Source organism: Ailuropoda melanoleuca, chromosome 7 (genome assembly GCF_002007445.2).
Source record: "Ailuropoda melanoleuca isolate Jingjing chromosome 7, ASM200744v2, whole genome shotgun sequence".
In the NCBI taxonomy this organism is placed as follows: domain Eukaryota; kingdom Metazoa; phylum Chordata; class Mammalia; order Carnivora; family Ursidae; genus Ailuropoda; species Ailuropoda melanoleuca.
This window is the reverse complement of record NC_048224.1, coordinates 82,645,558-82,659,957: the sequence shown is the minus strand read 5'-3', so window position 1 is coordinate 82,659,957 and position 14,400 is coordinate 82,645,558. Positions and strand designations below refer to the sequence as shown.

At 42.9% G+C, this 14,400-nt stretch overlaps 1 protein-coding gene across 1 annotated transcript in view; it reads right to left on the bottom strand.

Moving 5' to 3' along the window:
- Window positions 1–4,655: 4,655 nt before the first annotated feature.
- The window catches only part of EBPL (EBP like), a 39,848-nt gene continuing 30,103 nt past the window's right edge, over window positions 4,656–14,400 (bottom strand). Inside the window, exons 2-4 of the mRNA XM_034665126.1 lie at window positions 12,204–12,273; window positions 6,477–6,615; window positions 4,656–5,171 (exon numbers count right to left, since the gene is read on the bottom strand). Of these exons, the coding sequence (XP_034521017.1) occupies window positions 4,931–5,171; window positions 6,477–6,615; window positions 12,204–12,273 (450 nt within the window). The 3' untranslated portion in view covers window positions 4,656–4,930. The remainder of the gene's footprint in view (window positions 5,172–6,476; window positions 6,616–12,203; window positions 12,274–14,400) is intronic.

The window sequence follows — 14,400 nt, the reverse complement described above, 5'->3', positions numbered from 1 at the left end:
TCTGGAATACTGTCCACAGCTGGGTTTGCGTGTACGTGTAGAACTGCTCCTTCCCGGATGACAAGTTTAGGGCAAGGGAGAGAGAGGAAGGAAGGGGTGTTAAAGTCCTACTTCAAATGTTAAAGTCTCCCCCAAATGTTAATACATGCACAGACAAGAGCTTGAGAAATAGAAACTAAATTTGTAATAGTGGTTCTTCCTGACGATTCTGGGGATAATTATTTTTTTCCTTTCTGCTTATCTGAATTTTCCATTTTTTGGCAATGTAAATGTATCAATTGTGTAATACATTTTTATGCAAATACATTCAGGAAGGATAATACATCAAACCAGTATCAGTTATTAACCCCTTAATATTAATTAATGGATGTGATTTGTTTCCCACAATGAAGAGGTGACAGGAAATGGATTTCGTTAGGTCTGGGGTCTGCAACTGTCCAGCAGTGGTAAGTGGGAGGGGAAGGTGTAGAGACTCTAAAACGGCAATGGGAGACAAGCCTGGAGGTTGGTTCACATTATGCTTAGGCCTGCCAGGCCCTACCCAGTACCTCGCGGGCATTTCATTACAATTAAGGATAGCAACAGTTAACCTTTTTCATGAAGGCTTTGCCCAGTGATGCTCTGTACAGATTATTTATACTTACATTCAAACTCTAGCTTTCATAACAAACAAAAAAAAGTTTGTGGATTTTAATGATAATTTTAAAATAAAGAAAAACAAAGGATTCTTCCCCAAACTTTTGGCATTTTGTCTTCCATCAAGCCAGTCTCTGACAAAGTGTTTTTTTACACTTTCATACTGCAATCTGTAGATTTTCCTGGAGCCTGGGTGCTGGTACTCCAGGAGCTGTAGAATTGCCATAATGAAATACAAGGAAACTATCATTTAGACCGGGAATTGAGGTAGGTTATGCCTTCACGTTATTTGGAAGGGAAGAATTTGCCAAGGAAATTTACAGTGAAAACAATACCGGGGAGGGACGGACTGTTTGCAGGAATCTAGTTCCCTACAATATAAGCAGTTGGTAATCAATGCACATCATTTTATATATTCAGCAAAGCATGCCCTCTTTGGTTGGCTCCAGGCAGCAAATGTGAAGGGCTGGGGGTGGGGTGGGGGAGTATCAAAGTAAGTGATCCCTAAGGCCAAAGCAAAATTAGACTTTCAAATAAATTTTGAACTATCACCTCCAAGTAGCTAGAGATACTGAGGCTGAAGGAGCAACACTGAAGGTAGTGACTTATTTAACTGAATCTGAAATACCATCAATTATAAGATGCATCATACTTTGAAAGAAAAAGAAAAAGCACTACCAACTAACCATGGCACAGCAGTTATAAAACACATTCTAATTTTAATAATATTAAAATATGGAGGGAAAAAAATCTATCTTAAGATCAATGAAATAGAGTATTTTACACCTCGTCCCCAACTCTCTCTGATGGGGAGGAGGGCTTCCTTCCACCCTGATCTGTTAGACTTTCACACAGGGACACCAGTCTCTCCCCAGCTCACTTAATTGTGAAAACATTTCGATCTGTCCTTGTTTGGCAATGGCGCATATCTGTACTCCAAGTTCCTGTCAAAGTCTGTAATCCCCATTTCTCTCCCATTCAACACTCAGCAAAAATTCTGTTGAGAGACATCATGTTTTCAGGACTGCCGGCAGGCTCCACAGCCCATCCATTTTTCTCTACTCTGTTGACCCTTGGATTCGCCAGTTCAGCAGAGAGCAAAGTGCTGGAAACAACTAGGTAATCCCTCATGGAAAGGCTTTTAGACTCTCCCTCTGGCATCCTGCCTTCAGTCCATGTTGGGGACGCCATTAGAAGCAGCCCGTTCTCCCGGACCTGCAGTCAAGGACACAGTGTTCCCTTCATGGGGGCCCACTGGAGACAGCTTCCAGGTCTTCATACCAGGGATTTTTAAAAATAAACTTTTAAAATTGAGGTAGAACATATATAGAGAGAAGCATACCATTCATAAGCGTACAGCTGACTTATCACAAATTATAACTCCCATGCAAATGGAAAAAACAGATTACCAGCATCTCAGAAGCCCCCTCATGACTTCTCCCTATCACTACATCCAACCATCTTCCCCAAAGGCAACCTTTCCCCTGTTTCTAACACCACAGTGTGACCTGTGTTTGGACCTTCTATAAATGAAACCCTACAATAAGTATTCTTTCAGTCTGGTTTCTTCCGTTTATCATTATGTCTGGGAAATATATCCACGTTGTTACAAGTAACCTAGTTGTTAATTTTCATTGTATGTATCACAATATATTTATTTAGGTTATTCCCAGTTTGTGATTATTAAATGAATAATGCTGCCATTCTGGTGCACAAAGCAAGCATTTCTGCAAGGTATATACCTAAGAGAGAGAGACAGAGACAGAGAGCGCACGCGCATGAGTGGGGGGAGGGGCAGGGGGAGAGGGAGAGAGAGAATCCCAGGCAGACTCCCCACTGAGCCTGAAGCCCAGTGCAGGGCTGGATCCCAGGACTCTGAGATTATGACCTGAGCAGAAATCAAGAGTCAGACGCTTAACTGACTGAGCCACCCAGGCGCCCCTGACTCCGTTCTTCTACAAGGTTGTACTAGCTTTCCTAGCCCTTTGCATTTCATTCCCCTAAAACATCTTAAAATCAACTTGTTAATTATCATCTTAAAAAAATCTACTGGGATTTTGATTGGGATTACACTGAATCTATATATCAATTTGGGGAGAACTGACTTATTTACCACATTGAGCCTTCTAAAATATGAACATGGCCTATCTTTCCACTTATTTGGATCTTATGTAACTTCTCTCGATAATATTTTATAGTTTATTTTCTTGTACATCTTTCATTTTTTTAAAATATGTGAATGTTTTGATGCTATAATAAATGGTATTTTAGGTTTTAAATGTTTATTGACAACTTGTTTGCTTTTAATTGCATGGATACCATATTGTGTTGCTCAGCATTTCCCTAACAGGTGTTCCATGAAATACCATTTCACTTGTTAAAGTGGTCTGATAAGTATGTTGGGGAAAAGTGGGGTTAAACAAGTTAATCAAGTTTCTTCTTTGCAGGACTTCTAAAGCCTTTAATAGGATAATATACTATTCCTCAAACTCGTCTGGCCATACTTATACAATATTCAACAAATATCATTGTCAAGATACAGTGCAGAGAACAGAAATCACTCTAGAAGATTTGAGGAGGATTTAGCCCAGGGAATTAGGTGCTTACAGAATTCACTGGGAGGCTGCAAGAGCAGGTACTTGGCTAAGCTTCTAGGAATGACTCCCAGATGCCCACAGAATGAACCCTCCCCTAAGGGAGACAGTACCAAAGAGACCACCCCTGGAGCTACTCAGCCCACAAACAATTTATTCTTGTGCCCCAACTCCAACTGCCACTCAGAACATAGGAAGTGGAATACAAATGCCAAAACTCTTCATGTGTCACCACAAAACAGCAATAATTAATAATAATAATAAAATAAAACAAAGATAAAAGAAAAAAAAGGAGGAAGAGTTGAAACGATTTCCATGCTTTTACCCTCCAGATCTCTCAGAAGTATTTCTTTTTATTTTTTTTATTTTTTTATTTTTTAAAGATTTTATTTTTATTTATTCGACAGAGATAGAGACAGCCAGCGAGAGAGGGAACACAAGCGGGGGGAGTGGGAGAGGAAGAAGCAGGCTCATAGCAGAGGAGCCTGATGTGGGGCTCGATCCCATAACGCCGGGATCACGCCCTGAGCCGAAGGCAGACGCTTAACCACTGTGCCACCCAGGCGCCCCTCTCAGAAGTATTTCTGAAAGGTGAAACCAATTTTGCATCCAGGACCACAGCCTACAGCCTCTGCAGGACAAGAAGACAACTGGAAGGAGGGGATGATGCAGACGGAGCTATTTGAGCTACAAGATCCACCACAACTTACCACGTGCCCGGTGTGTGTGCCAGACACTTTTCTAGGCAGAGGATTCGTCTGTGAGCTTAAAGTATAGTAAGAAAGGCACATACGGAACAAGTTTATGTAAATGCCTGCTCCCCACCTTGGACGGAACTGATGCAGTCGCCTCCCCAAACTAGTGTTTCATGAAACACAGTGGTGGTCATGCTTCCCTCCTGGTATTGGACGGTAGTGCCAAATCGGTGCTTCGCTTCTACCCATTCCACATGACATCACGGCTTCACTTCTACCCATTACATGTGACATCATGACTTCACTTCTACCCATTACCTGTGACATCATGGCACGCACTAACTTGACAGTCATCTTATTATTTCTCACTCTTTTTTCCCAGGGTTCCTATTTCCCAATTTACTTTTTGTCATATTGTGCTCTGTAAGGTACCTCAATCTTCCTCTTTGAAACAGGACAGATATCAATAGATCACCTGTCATGTGACACCCCCGTCCTCACCCGTGAGGGCTTAGGATTCTCAGAATTCACTCGCAGGATTCTCCTACTAGCATTTTTGTTGGCTTCACAAATCTGACACAGTACAAATGTAAAATAGAAGCATTCATTTCATTCTGGTTTCACTTTGGTAACCAAAAGACAAGTGAGAGGATTAAAAGATGAGGCGACAATACGTTCTTGGAATAAAAAATTAATAGGCTCTACCGTTTTTTATAATTGGCTTTATTAATGTGGAACAATTAACACTAGCCATAAAAACATATAATTAAACGTGTTATTATTACAAGTTAAAATTTATTCTCTGTTCCCCATATTGTCATTTAATTGAGGGAAAAAAACACTAACAAAAACTTGCCACCATACAACCAATTTGAAATAGGCTGTTTAGGAACAACCGTAGAAAAGGAAAGTGCACACAGGAATGCCTTACATTTTGACCAAACAAAAAGATTTGACCCATTCTGGCTTATAAAGCAAGATACCAGTGTTTGTGATTTTGAAAATTCACTGGAACTTCTTCCCTGAACTGGTTCCTTTGTAAAACATTTTTTTGAGTTCTACCCACGACTGCCACAGTAACAGTCCCGGGATCAGAACCCACACACTATTGAAAAATACCAGATAGACCCCAAAGTAGAGCCAACTGTCGGTGTTGAGGTTGGGGCTTCCCATAAGCCAGTCTGGGAAGAAGGTCATCCACCCGCCATACAATTCACACACGCACAAGGTAATCTGTATGAAATGCCTGTGAGAGAGAAGGAAACAAGGGGTGAAACTGCCAGCTCGGCGCAGCTTGGCACCCTGAATCCTGACATCTTTTCTTAAACGGCAGCATCAACACAGTCTTCCACAGCAGAGGACCTCTCCGAAGGCGGACCTCAGCTTTTGCACAGTGCTCCTTTGATGCGCAAGTCAATCTGGTTAGTGGAAGACCCATGCATCCTCTGGAGAAGCAATACTGCCCTTCCTAGGTTATTCTCAGAGTTAAATAAGGTCTCTCAGGTATCCTGTTCTAGTCTTAGGAAGATTTACTGAGGTCTCACCCCACCCAGCAAAGAGAGACAGAGATGTGAATCTCGCTACAAGCCACAATTTTACGTGCTGGGAAAGGCGACAGTAAGAACAGTCCCTTCCTCCAAGAATACGTGGGCAGTAAATGAGACACATGGGTCTGGAAGTCCTCAGCAAGGCAGATATTATACATGGTTGAAGTAATGAACAAATGGGTGCGAGTAGTGAGTCTACAACCAAGGTCATGGAGCCAAAGTTATATCAAGATACCAACAAAAAATTCAATTTTTTCTGCTAACTATCTAAGTAAAATTGGGTTGGGGAAAGGTGGACTAAATGACCTTGGAGGTTTCATTCAAACCTGAAATTTTGTGACTGAAGCTTTAAAAATGACTTCTTCAATTCAAGATGCTAAAAAATGGAATGCAATCGTGCCTACTTGACATTGTTTTTGGGAATCATCCTGAGGATAGCATTCTATTTGCCCCAGGTCACCGTCTCTGAAAGAAGGAGAGGAAGGGCAAGGGCAGGAGGGAGGGCAGAGAGTTCGAAGACTCAGAATCCAACCTGAGGACGAGCAGTTAATCTTCCATTGCCCTCCTTTCTCTCCCCTCTCTTCTGCCTTCCTCACATCCTCCACAGCCTGCTTCTGGAAAGATTTATCTTCCATGTCGAACTTCAAATTATGTAAGAGAATTTACTTGGTGTAAAGTGGAATAGGAGTTTTCTAGAGTGATTTAGGGGGAAGAAGGATGGGAAATATGACCCTTTTATTCTCCAAAATATTGGTGAAAAATCATCCAATGATGTTCACACTTTCTTGCCTATGTCAGTGACTAGGTGGTCCCTACAAGCATATTTCTCATAGTTTTTATTTTGAACGATCTGAAATTATCCTGGTGGCACCACTATTCTTACTTAACATTCTACTTTTCGTCTAACAAATAAATGTGGTCATCATCTGCTCCAAATGCCACGTGGGCGCTGGGACAGGCTCATGTGTGTCCTCTCTTCAGCAGGCCAGGAGAAGGGCACTTACCGATAATATTTCTCTTTGACTATGGCATAAATGAGGACTAATGCCAGAGACCCATCCAGGACAACAGTCAGAATTTCCAAAGACACAATGGTTGGGTCAAAATAAAGCCATCTTGCATCAGCTTTGCCATATTCTTTCCCTAAAAGTGAAATACATTTCGTTACTCATGTGGCAACCATTTTTATGACAGTCAGTGGAAATGACCTTTTTTCCCCCTAAGGAGGAGATAAAAAGAACAATTGCCACCCCTTCTTTTCTTCACAATGCCTTTGTGGAAGACAGGAGAAGGATGGAAGCTAAAACACATTTGCCGTGTGACATGAGTAATAATAACAGCATCATGTGACATTTGTAAAAGGATTTCGTTCCCAAAGTGCTTCCACAAATGCATCCTCTTCACCCCCGCCCTTTTCACTAGAAGCAGAATTCTAAATTAATTCAACACGGTCAGATTTTGCAAAGACGATCCTTAGTAATTATCTTGGTAAATGCATTACAATTCCTTACTTCAAAATTGCTACATAAATTCTGTAGATATAATCTAGATGTGGGAAATTTTTTTTTTAAGATTTTATCCATTTATTTGACAGAGAGAGACAGTGAGAGAGAGAACACAAGCAATGGGAGTGTGAGAAGGAGAAGCAGGCTTCCCACGGAGCAGGGAGCCCGATGCGGGGCTCGATGCCAGGACCCTGGGACTATGACCTGAGCCGAAAGCAGACGCTTAATGGCTGAGCCACCCAGGCGCCCCTAGATGTGGGAAAATTTTTATTAAGAAATGTTTATTAAAAAAACATGCTTATTAATAATTGAAGAGAAATTGAGTGCTGAGGGGCCGGTGGGGAGGTGGAGGGAATGTAATGACACAGCCTGGACTACAGAAGGGATCCGGGGTGGACACGGGGCGCGTTTCGGTCTAGACAGGAGTCAGTAGCAACAGCCACGACAGAAGCCTCACTGTATTCACCAGGGAGTGGGCGTGCCCTAAGAAATCTTTCCAGACCCCATTATCAGGATGGTTTCTTCTAGAAAGAATGAAGTGAGAAAGTCATTTTAGAGCTGGACTGAGAGTCATGCACTGGAAGAATCCTCCCACCTTCCTCTCTCCCTCCCTTCCTTCTCTTCTTCCATCCTTCCTTCCTCCATCCCTTCTTGTCTTTTCCTCCCTTTTTTCCTTCCTTCTTACTTCCCTCACTCCCTCCCTTTTTCTCTCTTCTCTCTCTTTTTTAATTTATCAAAGTAACATATGCTGGTCCTAAGATCTCAAATGATCAGAGTGAAAAAATGAAAGTCCCACCTCTTCTCTCACTTTCAATACTGTTCTCACATTACTTAGAAAAGGCATGAATGATCAAATATTAGCTACATTATCTGATTGGTCGGAGCGGCGGACAAAGCTCTAGTCTCTATTAACGGCCCAAGTTAGGATCTCTCGGGGCCAGGGACAAAGGGTTCTAATGAAAGGCTGTCCTGGCAGAAAGAAAGGCCAATAAACAGGATTAGCCATTTAATGAGATAACACACAGACACATGCTGAGCAGAGGCTCTGAAAGGCCAGACGCTACCAACCGGCCCGGCAGAGCTGCCCTGTCTGTCCTGAGCCACCTGCCAGCCAGGAACTAACTGGAAAACAACATAATAGTGAAAGTAAGTTTTTCCTCTAAATCTAAGCATATATACAGGGATGCCTTGGTGGCTCAGTTGGTTAAGCATCTGCCTTTGGGTCAGGTCATGATCCCAGGGTCCTGGGATGGAGTCCCGCATGGGGCTCACTGCTCAGCGGGGAGCCTGCTTCTCCCTCTACCCCTCACCCCTCTCATGCTCTCTCTCTCTCAAATGAATAAATAAAATCTTAAAAAAAACATATATACAATCCTGAAAGATTCTCTCTAGTGCACCCAAAATCTAAGGCATTATCACTAACATAAAATGTCAGTGCTTTAGGAACTAAGAGATCAGTGGGTGTTTGGACATTCAAAAATAACCCTATTCATTCATTCCTTAATTGAGCAAAGCATCTGGAACCCAGGGAAGGCTCTGTGCTGGTCCTGGGGAATGCAGCATTAACTAGGACAGGGGACACAGGCGGCCTCCTAGGGGCTCCCGTTCTGAGGTCAAACTGCACAGTAAGTGACAGCAACTAAAAGGGGGACATGGAGAAAGCGACACTTAGGCTAGATGAGGGAGGTGAGGTGTGATCACTTCCTCCTTCCTGCTGTTGGTGAGGGAGGGAGCCCTGCCCTCGGGTTATGGGGGTGGCCACATCCAACAGGTGGCACTGGACAGATGAGTTTGATGGCAATTTACTGGTCACATACACTCACTGCCTGGGGAAAGAGGACACTGCGCCCCTCGGGGCCATGCGGGGGCTGCACTCAGAACCAGGGCGAACTGGGAGGGGCTGCAGGAGGCAGGCTCTGCAGGAATGAGGCTGGGGCGGCCCCTGGTTCCTGTGGCAGGATGGGAACGGCTTCTTCCAATAATCCGGAGGGCTGGCAGGGAACTGAAGCCTGCTCCGCAGGGATCCGCGGGCACCGTGCCTGGTCCTTGGGACAAGGAGGGTCATTTGGCTCATACAAGGAAGCAGAATGGGGAGGGAACTTGTGGTTAGGCCATGTGAGGCCCTCTGGATTTTATCAGCTGTCAACACAAAATACTGTATCTTAATTTCAGGTCTTACACCACAAGAGGTGACCCCTGAAATGGGTGAAGGAGAGGGTGTATGCCCAGTGCACAGGCCTGGAGTGGAGAGAACACGGTATGTCTGAAATCACATTTAACTCAGCAGAGCTGAAGGAGACTCTGTGTGTGTGTGTGTGTGTGTGTGTGTGTGTGTGCGCGCGCGCACGGGGCAGAGGTGAATGCCAGAGGAAGGCAGTCACAGTGCATCAAGCCTCTGGCATCTCCTCTGCTGCTCGACTCCGGCCACTTCTTTGCTGGTTAAACACCTACACAGCAAAATGGCAAACAGAACATTCATAAGTCTAATGATGTGATCGGTACCATTTATTTTGTGACTGATGCCAGGCTCGGGCAGAAGTTAAAAGGGAAAGATACACTGAGGGAGGGAGTAGGATCCCAGTCCCTGGGCCACGGCTGGGCCCTTCACCCCCAGAGCGCAGATTAGGAGAGGGTGAGGGGTGACAGAGACTGTTTTCTTGATCAAGCTTGATTCAGGCTCCTCCGAGCCCTCTCTTTGACCTCCACCTAGGGCTCTGTCCTTGGCCCTCTTGGTCCAGTTCCAGCAAGAATCCTACTGGGTCAGTGTAGCGGAAGTTCTCCATTCTCGGTATCTGCTCCCTTTTTCCCTCCAATTTTATTGAGATGTAACTGACATCTAGCACGGTATGTGTTTAACGTGTGCAGCACAATGACGCAGCTTGCCTATATCATGAAAGGATTACAATGAGTTCAGTGAACATACATTTCTTCATATAGATCCAAAAAATAAGGAAAAGCGGCGTGCTCTTCCTTATGATGAGAACTCTTTGGACCCAGCCTTTGATAACTCACAGCCGTGGTGACTAGAGTCACCGTGTTGTACGTTAGTTACATCCTCAGGACTTCCCCACCTTGTAACTGCAAGTTTGTACTTAATCACCTTTATCCGGTTCCCTCATTCTCCACCCCCCACCTCTGGTAACCACAAATCTGATCTTTTTTTTTATGAGTTTGAGGGGTTTCGTTTTTTTTTTTAAATTAAGATTCCACATAGAAGTGAGGTCATACGGTATTTGTCTTTCTCTGTCTGGCTTGTTTCACTTAGCATAATGCCCTCAAGGTCCAACCATGTTGTCATAATGTCAGAACGTTTTGATTTTTATGGTTAAATTGTATTCCATTGTGCCCGTGCGTGTGTACACACCCCCCCCCAACTTCTTTATCCATTCATCCATCAGTGGACGCTTGGGCTGTTTCCACGCGTTGGCTATTGTGAATATCGCTACCATGAACACAAGGGTGTAGATATCTGATTACTCTCGATACCTGATCAAATTCCTTTCCCCCCACCCTCTATATCATATCCTATCATCCTGACCTGCCTGCAGCAAGAATCCCGTTGAGTCAGTCTATTTAGAGTCCCCATTCTTGACGTTTCTTCTTAGTAATCTTCCATCCACTGAGCCCACCTGCTTCTTGGCCATAAAGCTCCGCCTGTTCTTGTTGTATCTGGAGTTGAGCCTGATCTCGCTTTCCTACTGCAAGACTCCACTGCAGGGGTACCTCCCGAATAAATTCTTCTTTATCATCTTTAACAAGTGTCATGAATAATTCTTCTTTAACAGGGTCTACATGATGTTTATAGCCCAGCTCTACATCCTGCTGAATCAAACGACAGTCTGCAGATCAACATCTGGGAGGCTTTACCATAGTCCCTCTGAATCAGAATCTGTATTTTAACAAGAGTCCAAGGCAATCTGGCACACTTTAAAGTCTGAGAAGTACTACTTTATATTATCTACTGGATTTTCATTTTCTCAAGAATAAAGGACAACACCAGTAAATGAGTTTTTACTTTTTTTAAGGCAAAAACTGTAAACGGAAGATGACTAATAAAGATCGTGTTACACATTTGCATTTCATGGGACCAGGCCAAAGCTGGGTTGTTCACTTTCTCTGATGCCAGGCCAGGCAGCCAGGGTGGAGGACAATGACTTAGGCCTGCTCCTCCAGCCCCTGGGCTTCCCCAGCAGCTCTTAGGCACAGTTCAACCTGGGCCACTCATCACATTACACACACGAATGTGCACAGCAACATTTCACTCCCGAGGTGGGGGCTCAGGCTCCCTGAGCTACCGCTGGCTAGGACCTGACAGGCATCAAAGATGACACATGTTTTGCTTTGAAAAGAACTAATGATAGCTGCCTTGATTCTCTAGAAGTTTCCTAACACTAGTGATGAACAGCAGTCCCAACACAGGTCTGGCCGGGGGACTGGATTTCAGAGTTATGGAAGAAATGAGATAAATTATGCAGCATTTCAGATGCAAAATCTGAAAGAATTTCCCTTCATAAGGCAATTCTGCAATAGTGGCAAAGGATCCTGTTGTTGCCCGGATCATTTATTTGTCAAATTTGACACAGTACCTGGGAGGAAGTCAATACTAACTGATGGAATGTTGATGGATTTACAGCAGCATGAAGCAAGTAGACCAAACTAGTTAATATCTCTGCAGAGCAGGAGGAGTTTTGGAATTATCTACAAGACTACATGTATGTATACATATATATGTGTGTATATACACACACACACAAATGTATGTCTCATATATATATATATGATAAAGTGAAGGTTGATATTAAAACTATGGAAAGACACCCAGTTTAAATACTGGAAACTCTTCAATCTGTACTATTAACGTATTTTTAAATATACAGCTTTATTGAGAGATAATTCACGTGTCACACAATTCACCCATTTAAAGTGTACAATTCAGTAGGTTTTAGTATATTCACGGATTCGAATCATCACAATGAAAATTTAGAACATTTCATCAACTCCCCAAAAGAAACCCAAACCCATTACCAGTCACTCTCCATCCCCCTCTGTCACCCCTCTAGTCCCAGGCAGCCACTAATCTATCACCTGTCTCTAGAGATTCACCTATTCTGGACATGTCACAGAAATGAAATCCTACAACTTGTGCCACACGTACTCATTTATTGACAGCCACACTTCAATTAGTCTCCTCAAACATTCCAAATGCAAACATTTTGAATTACTTACACAATGAAGCAATCAAGCCTTTGGAATCTGCAATGTTTCCTACAAAAGACAAGTAGACAAAAGGGCCTTCCTGGAGAGAAGAAAATGAAAACAGGCTCTAATTTAGCATCACAGCCACAGGAGGGCACTGCAGAAGCCAGCGGTGTCCCCAGGAGCCCACATCCTGGTCCGCACCTTCCGCACACCGCACCTCCATGACCCATGGGCTGTGAGCCTGGAGTCTGCCCCCCCCACGACCTTGCAAACAGATATGTCCAAAGGGGATGTTTAGCTAATAAATGTTGTTTTTCAATGATTGGCATTATAAAAATCAGAGGAGTGTTCCTACAGGGAAAAAATACATTGAAAATTTTGCACAGGGAAAGAACTTAAATAGGCTAAATTCTGGATTATTCCAGAGATTTTACGCCTTGGAGAAGTACCTCACAGCAGTTCATCTCGTCTGGTCTCAAAAAAACAGCCAGGACCTCTCTTAACAAAAGTGGCATTCACATACCAATGTCAGAGTTGAACTAGTTCTTTTTCCTGCATAAGGGGCAAATTTAGGAAAATTAAAACCCTTACAGGCTACCTTTTAAATTTTAGGTAACAAAATATCAGTAATCACACTGAGTACTTTCCTATCACTGAAGGATTTCTTTGCTTAAATTTCAAAACTAATTAATTAGAATTCACTGTGTATCTGATTGTCGTGTTGCTCCTTTGAACAAATGTTATTGCTGGTCAATACAATTTTTTCCCATTTCTTTTCAACCAATGAAATTGCTTATATGACATTAAAATTATATCTCTGCCTAATCCCTGCTCACTTATAATACTATTTCCCAGAGTTTATCACTTAGAGCCACTGCTGTATTTAGTTCCGGGAATTATCATCCTAACTCGCAATGTACTTACACTGCTATTTCTTTAGATATTCTCAACGAACTGTCAATCCTGAAAAATTATGATTTAACTTATGTCTTCCTTCCGCTTCTCCACTTTTTACAGTTTTTTGATAGTGTAGGGGAGGAAAAACTTCCTTCTGCCTTCTTAGACTCTGTAGCTGGCCTAAGAATTAACCGACACTACAAACTAGCAGGAGGAAAGCACACAAATTTTATTTACTATTTTTACATGTACATGGGAGTCCTTAAAAGGAAAACAAAGACCACAGAAGCTGTTAGGCCCAAAAGCTTATATACTTTTTACACAAAGAACGATAAATTACAGAGATGTGACAAGACAAAGGGGCGTGCACTAGGGGACAGTAAATCGTGGGAAAGTGACTAAGAAATATAGGAGGGAAACCAGTGGAAGATAAGGGTTATTTTAGTAGGTTTGTTTGTATCAGTGTTATTCACTAAACAGGCAGAGAGCTGAGGCAAGGTCTGGGAGAATGAGAAGCCGGAGGACCAGGATATGTCAAGAGAGAGCACTCAGAAGTATGGAACACTGCTGATGGGTAAATTAAAACACTAAGTGGTCATACCAAACTCGACCACTGGGCTTCATGACAGGAAGTCCCTAGATGCTGAGATGGAGGGATGGGGAAAATCCATACTGAGATGGGGTGAGGCATGAGTGGGAAGAGAGAAAACAGAAGACACCGAGCACTCTTTCCAGAAAAGGCTGCCTGTGAAAGAGGGCTGGAGCTGCACAGGGGTGTCAGTGGAGAGAAGGTTGTTGTGGTTTTTTTTTTTAATGGCAAGAGAAATTTAAACTTGTTTTAAAAACTGATGGGAAAGACGTGGTTGATGGGAAAAGACAAGACAAATAAGCGAACAAGATGAAGTTCTTAAGAAGATAGAAGGGGATGCAGAGGTCAAAAGTCTGGTTGGAGAAGGAACTTACTACTGAAAAGGAAAGAATGAAAAGAAAATGGGTGCCCTCTTCTGATATTTCAGAGCTTTTTTTTCTTCGAAGGAAAATACAGAAGCCTAAGGAAACAGGATGTTTTCAGGCCTTTGTATTTGTGCTGTCCACAATGAAGATGAATAAATTAACTTTATGCCATATGTTTAGTTTGAGATTTTGAAAATAAGATCCCACTCAGTGAGAGAATAAAGGCATGGATTACCTTTACATATATACGTGTCAATTCTGTTTAAACCTCATTGTTCATTCTCAGAATCTAGGGCTGCTTCTCGTGACCCGGAATAGCTGCTGTGTAAGACAAGCCCAGTACACCCAGTTAGGAACTTACCATCGTTCAACA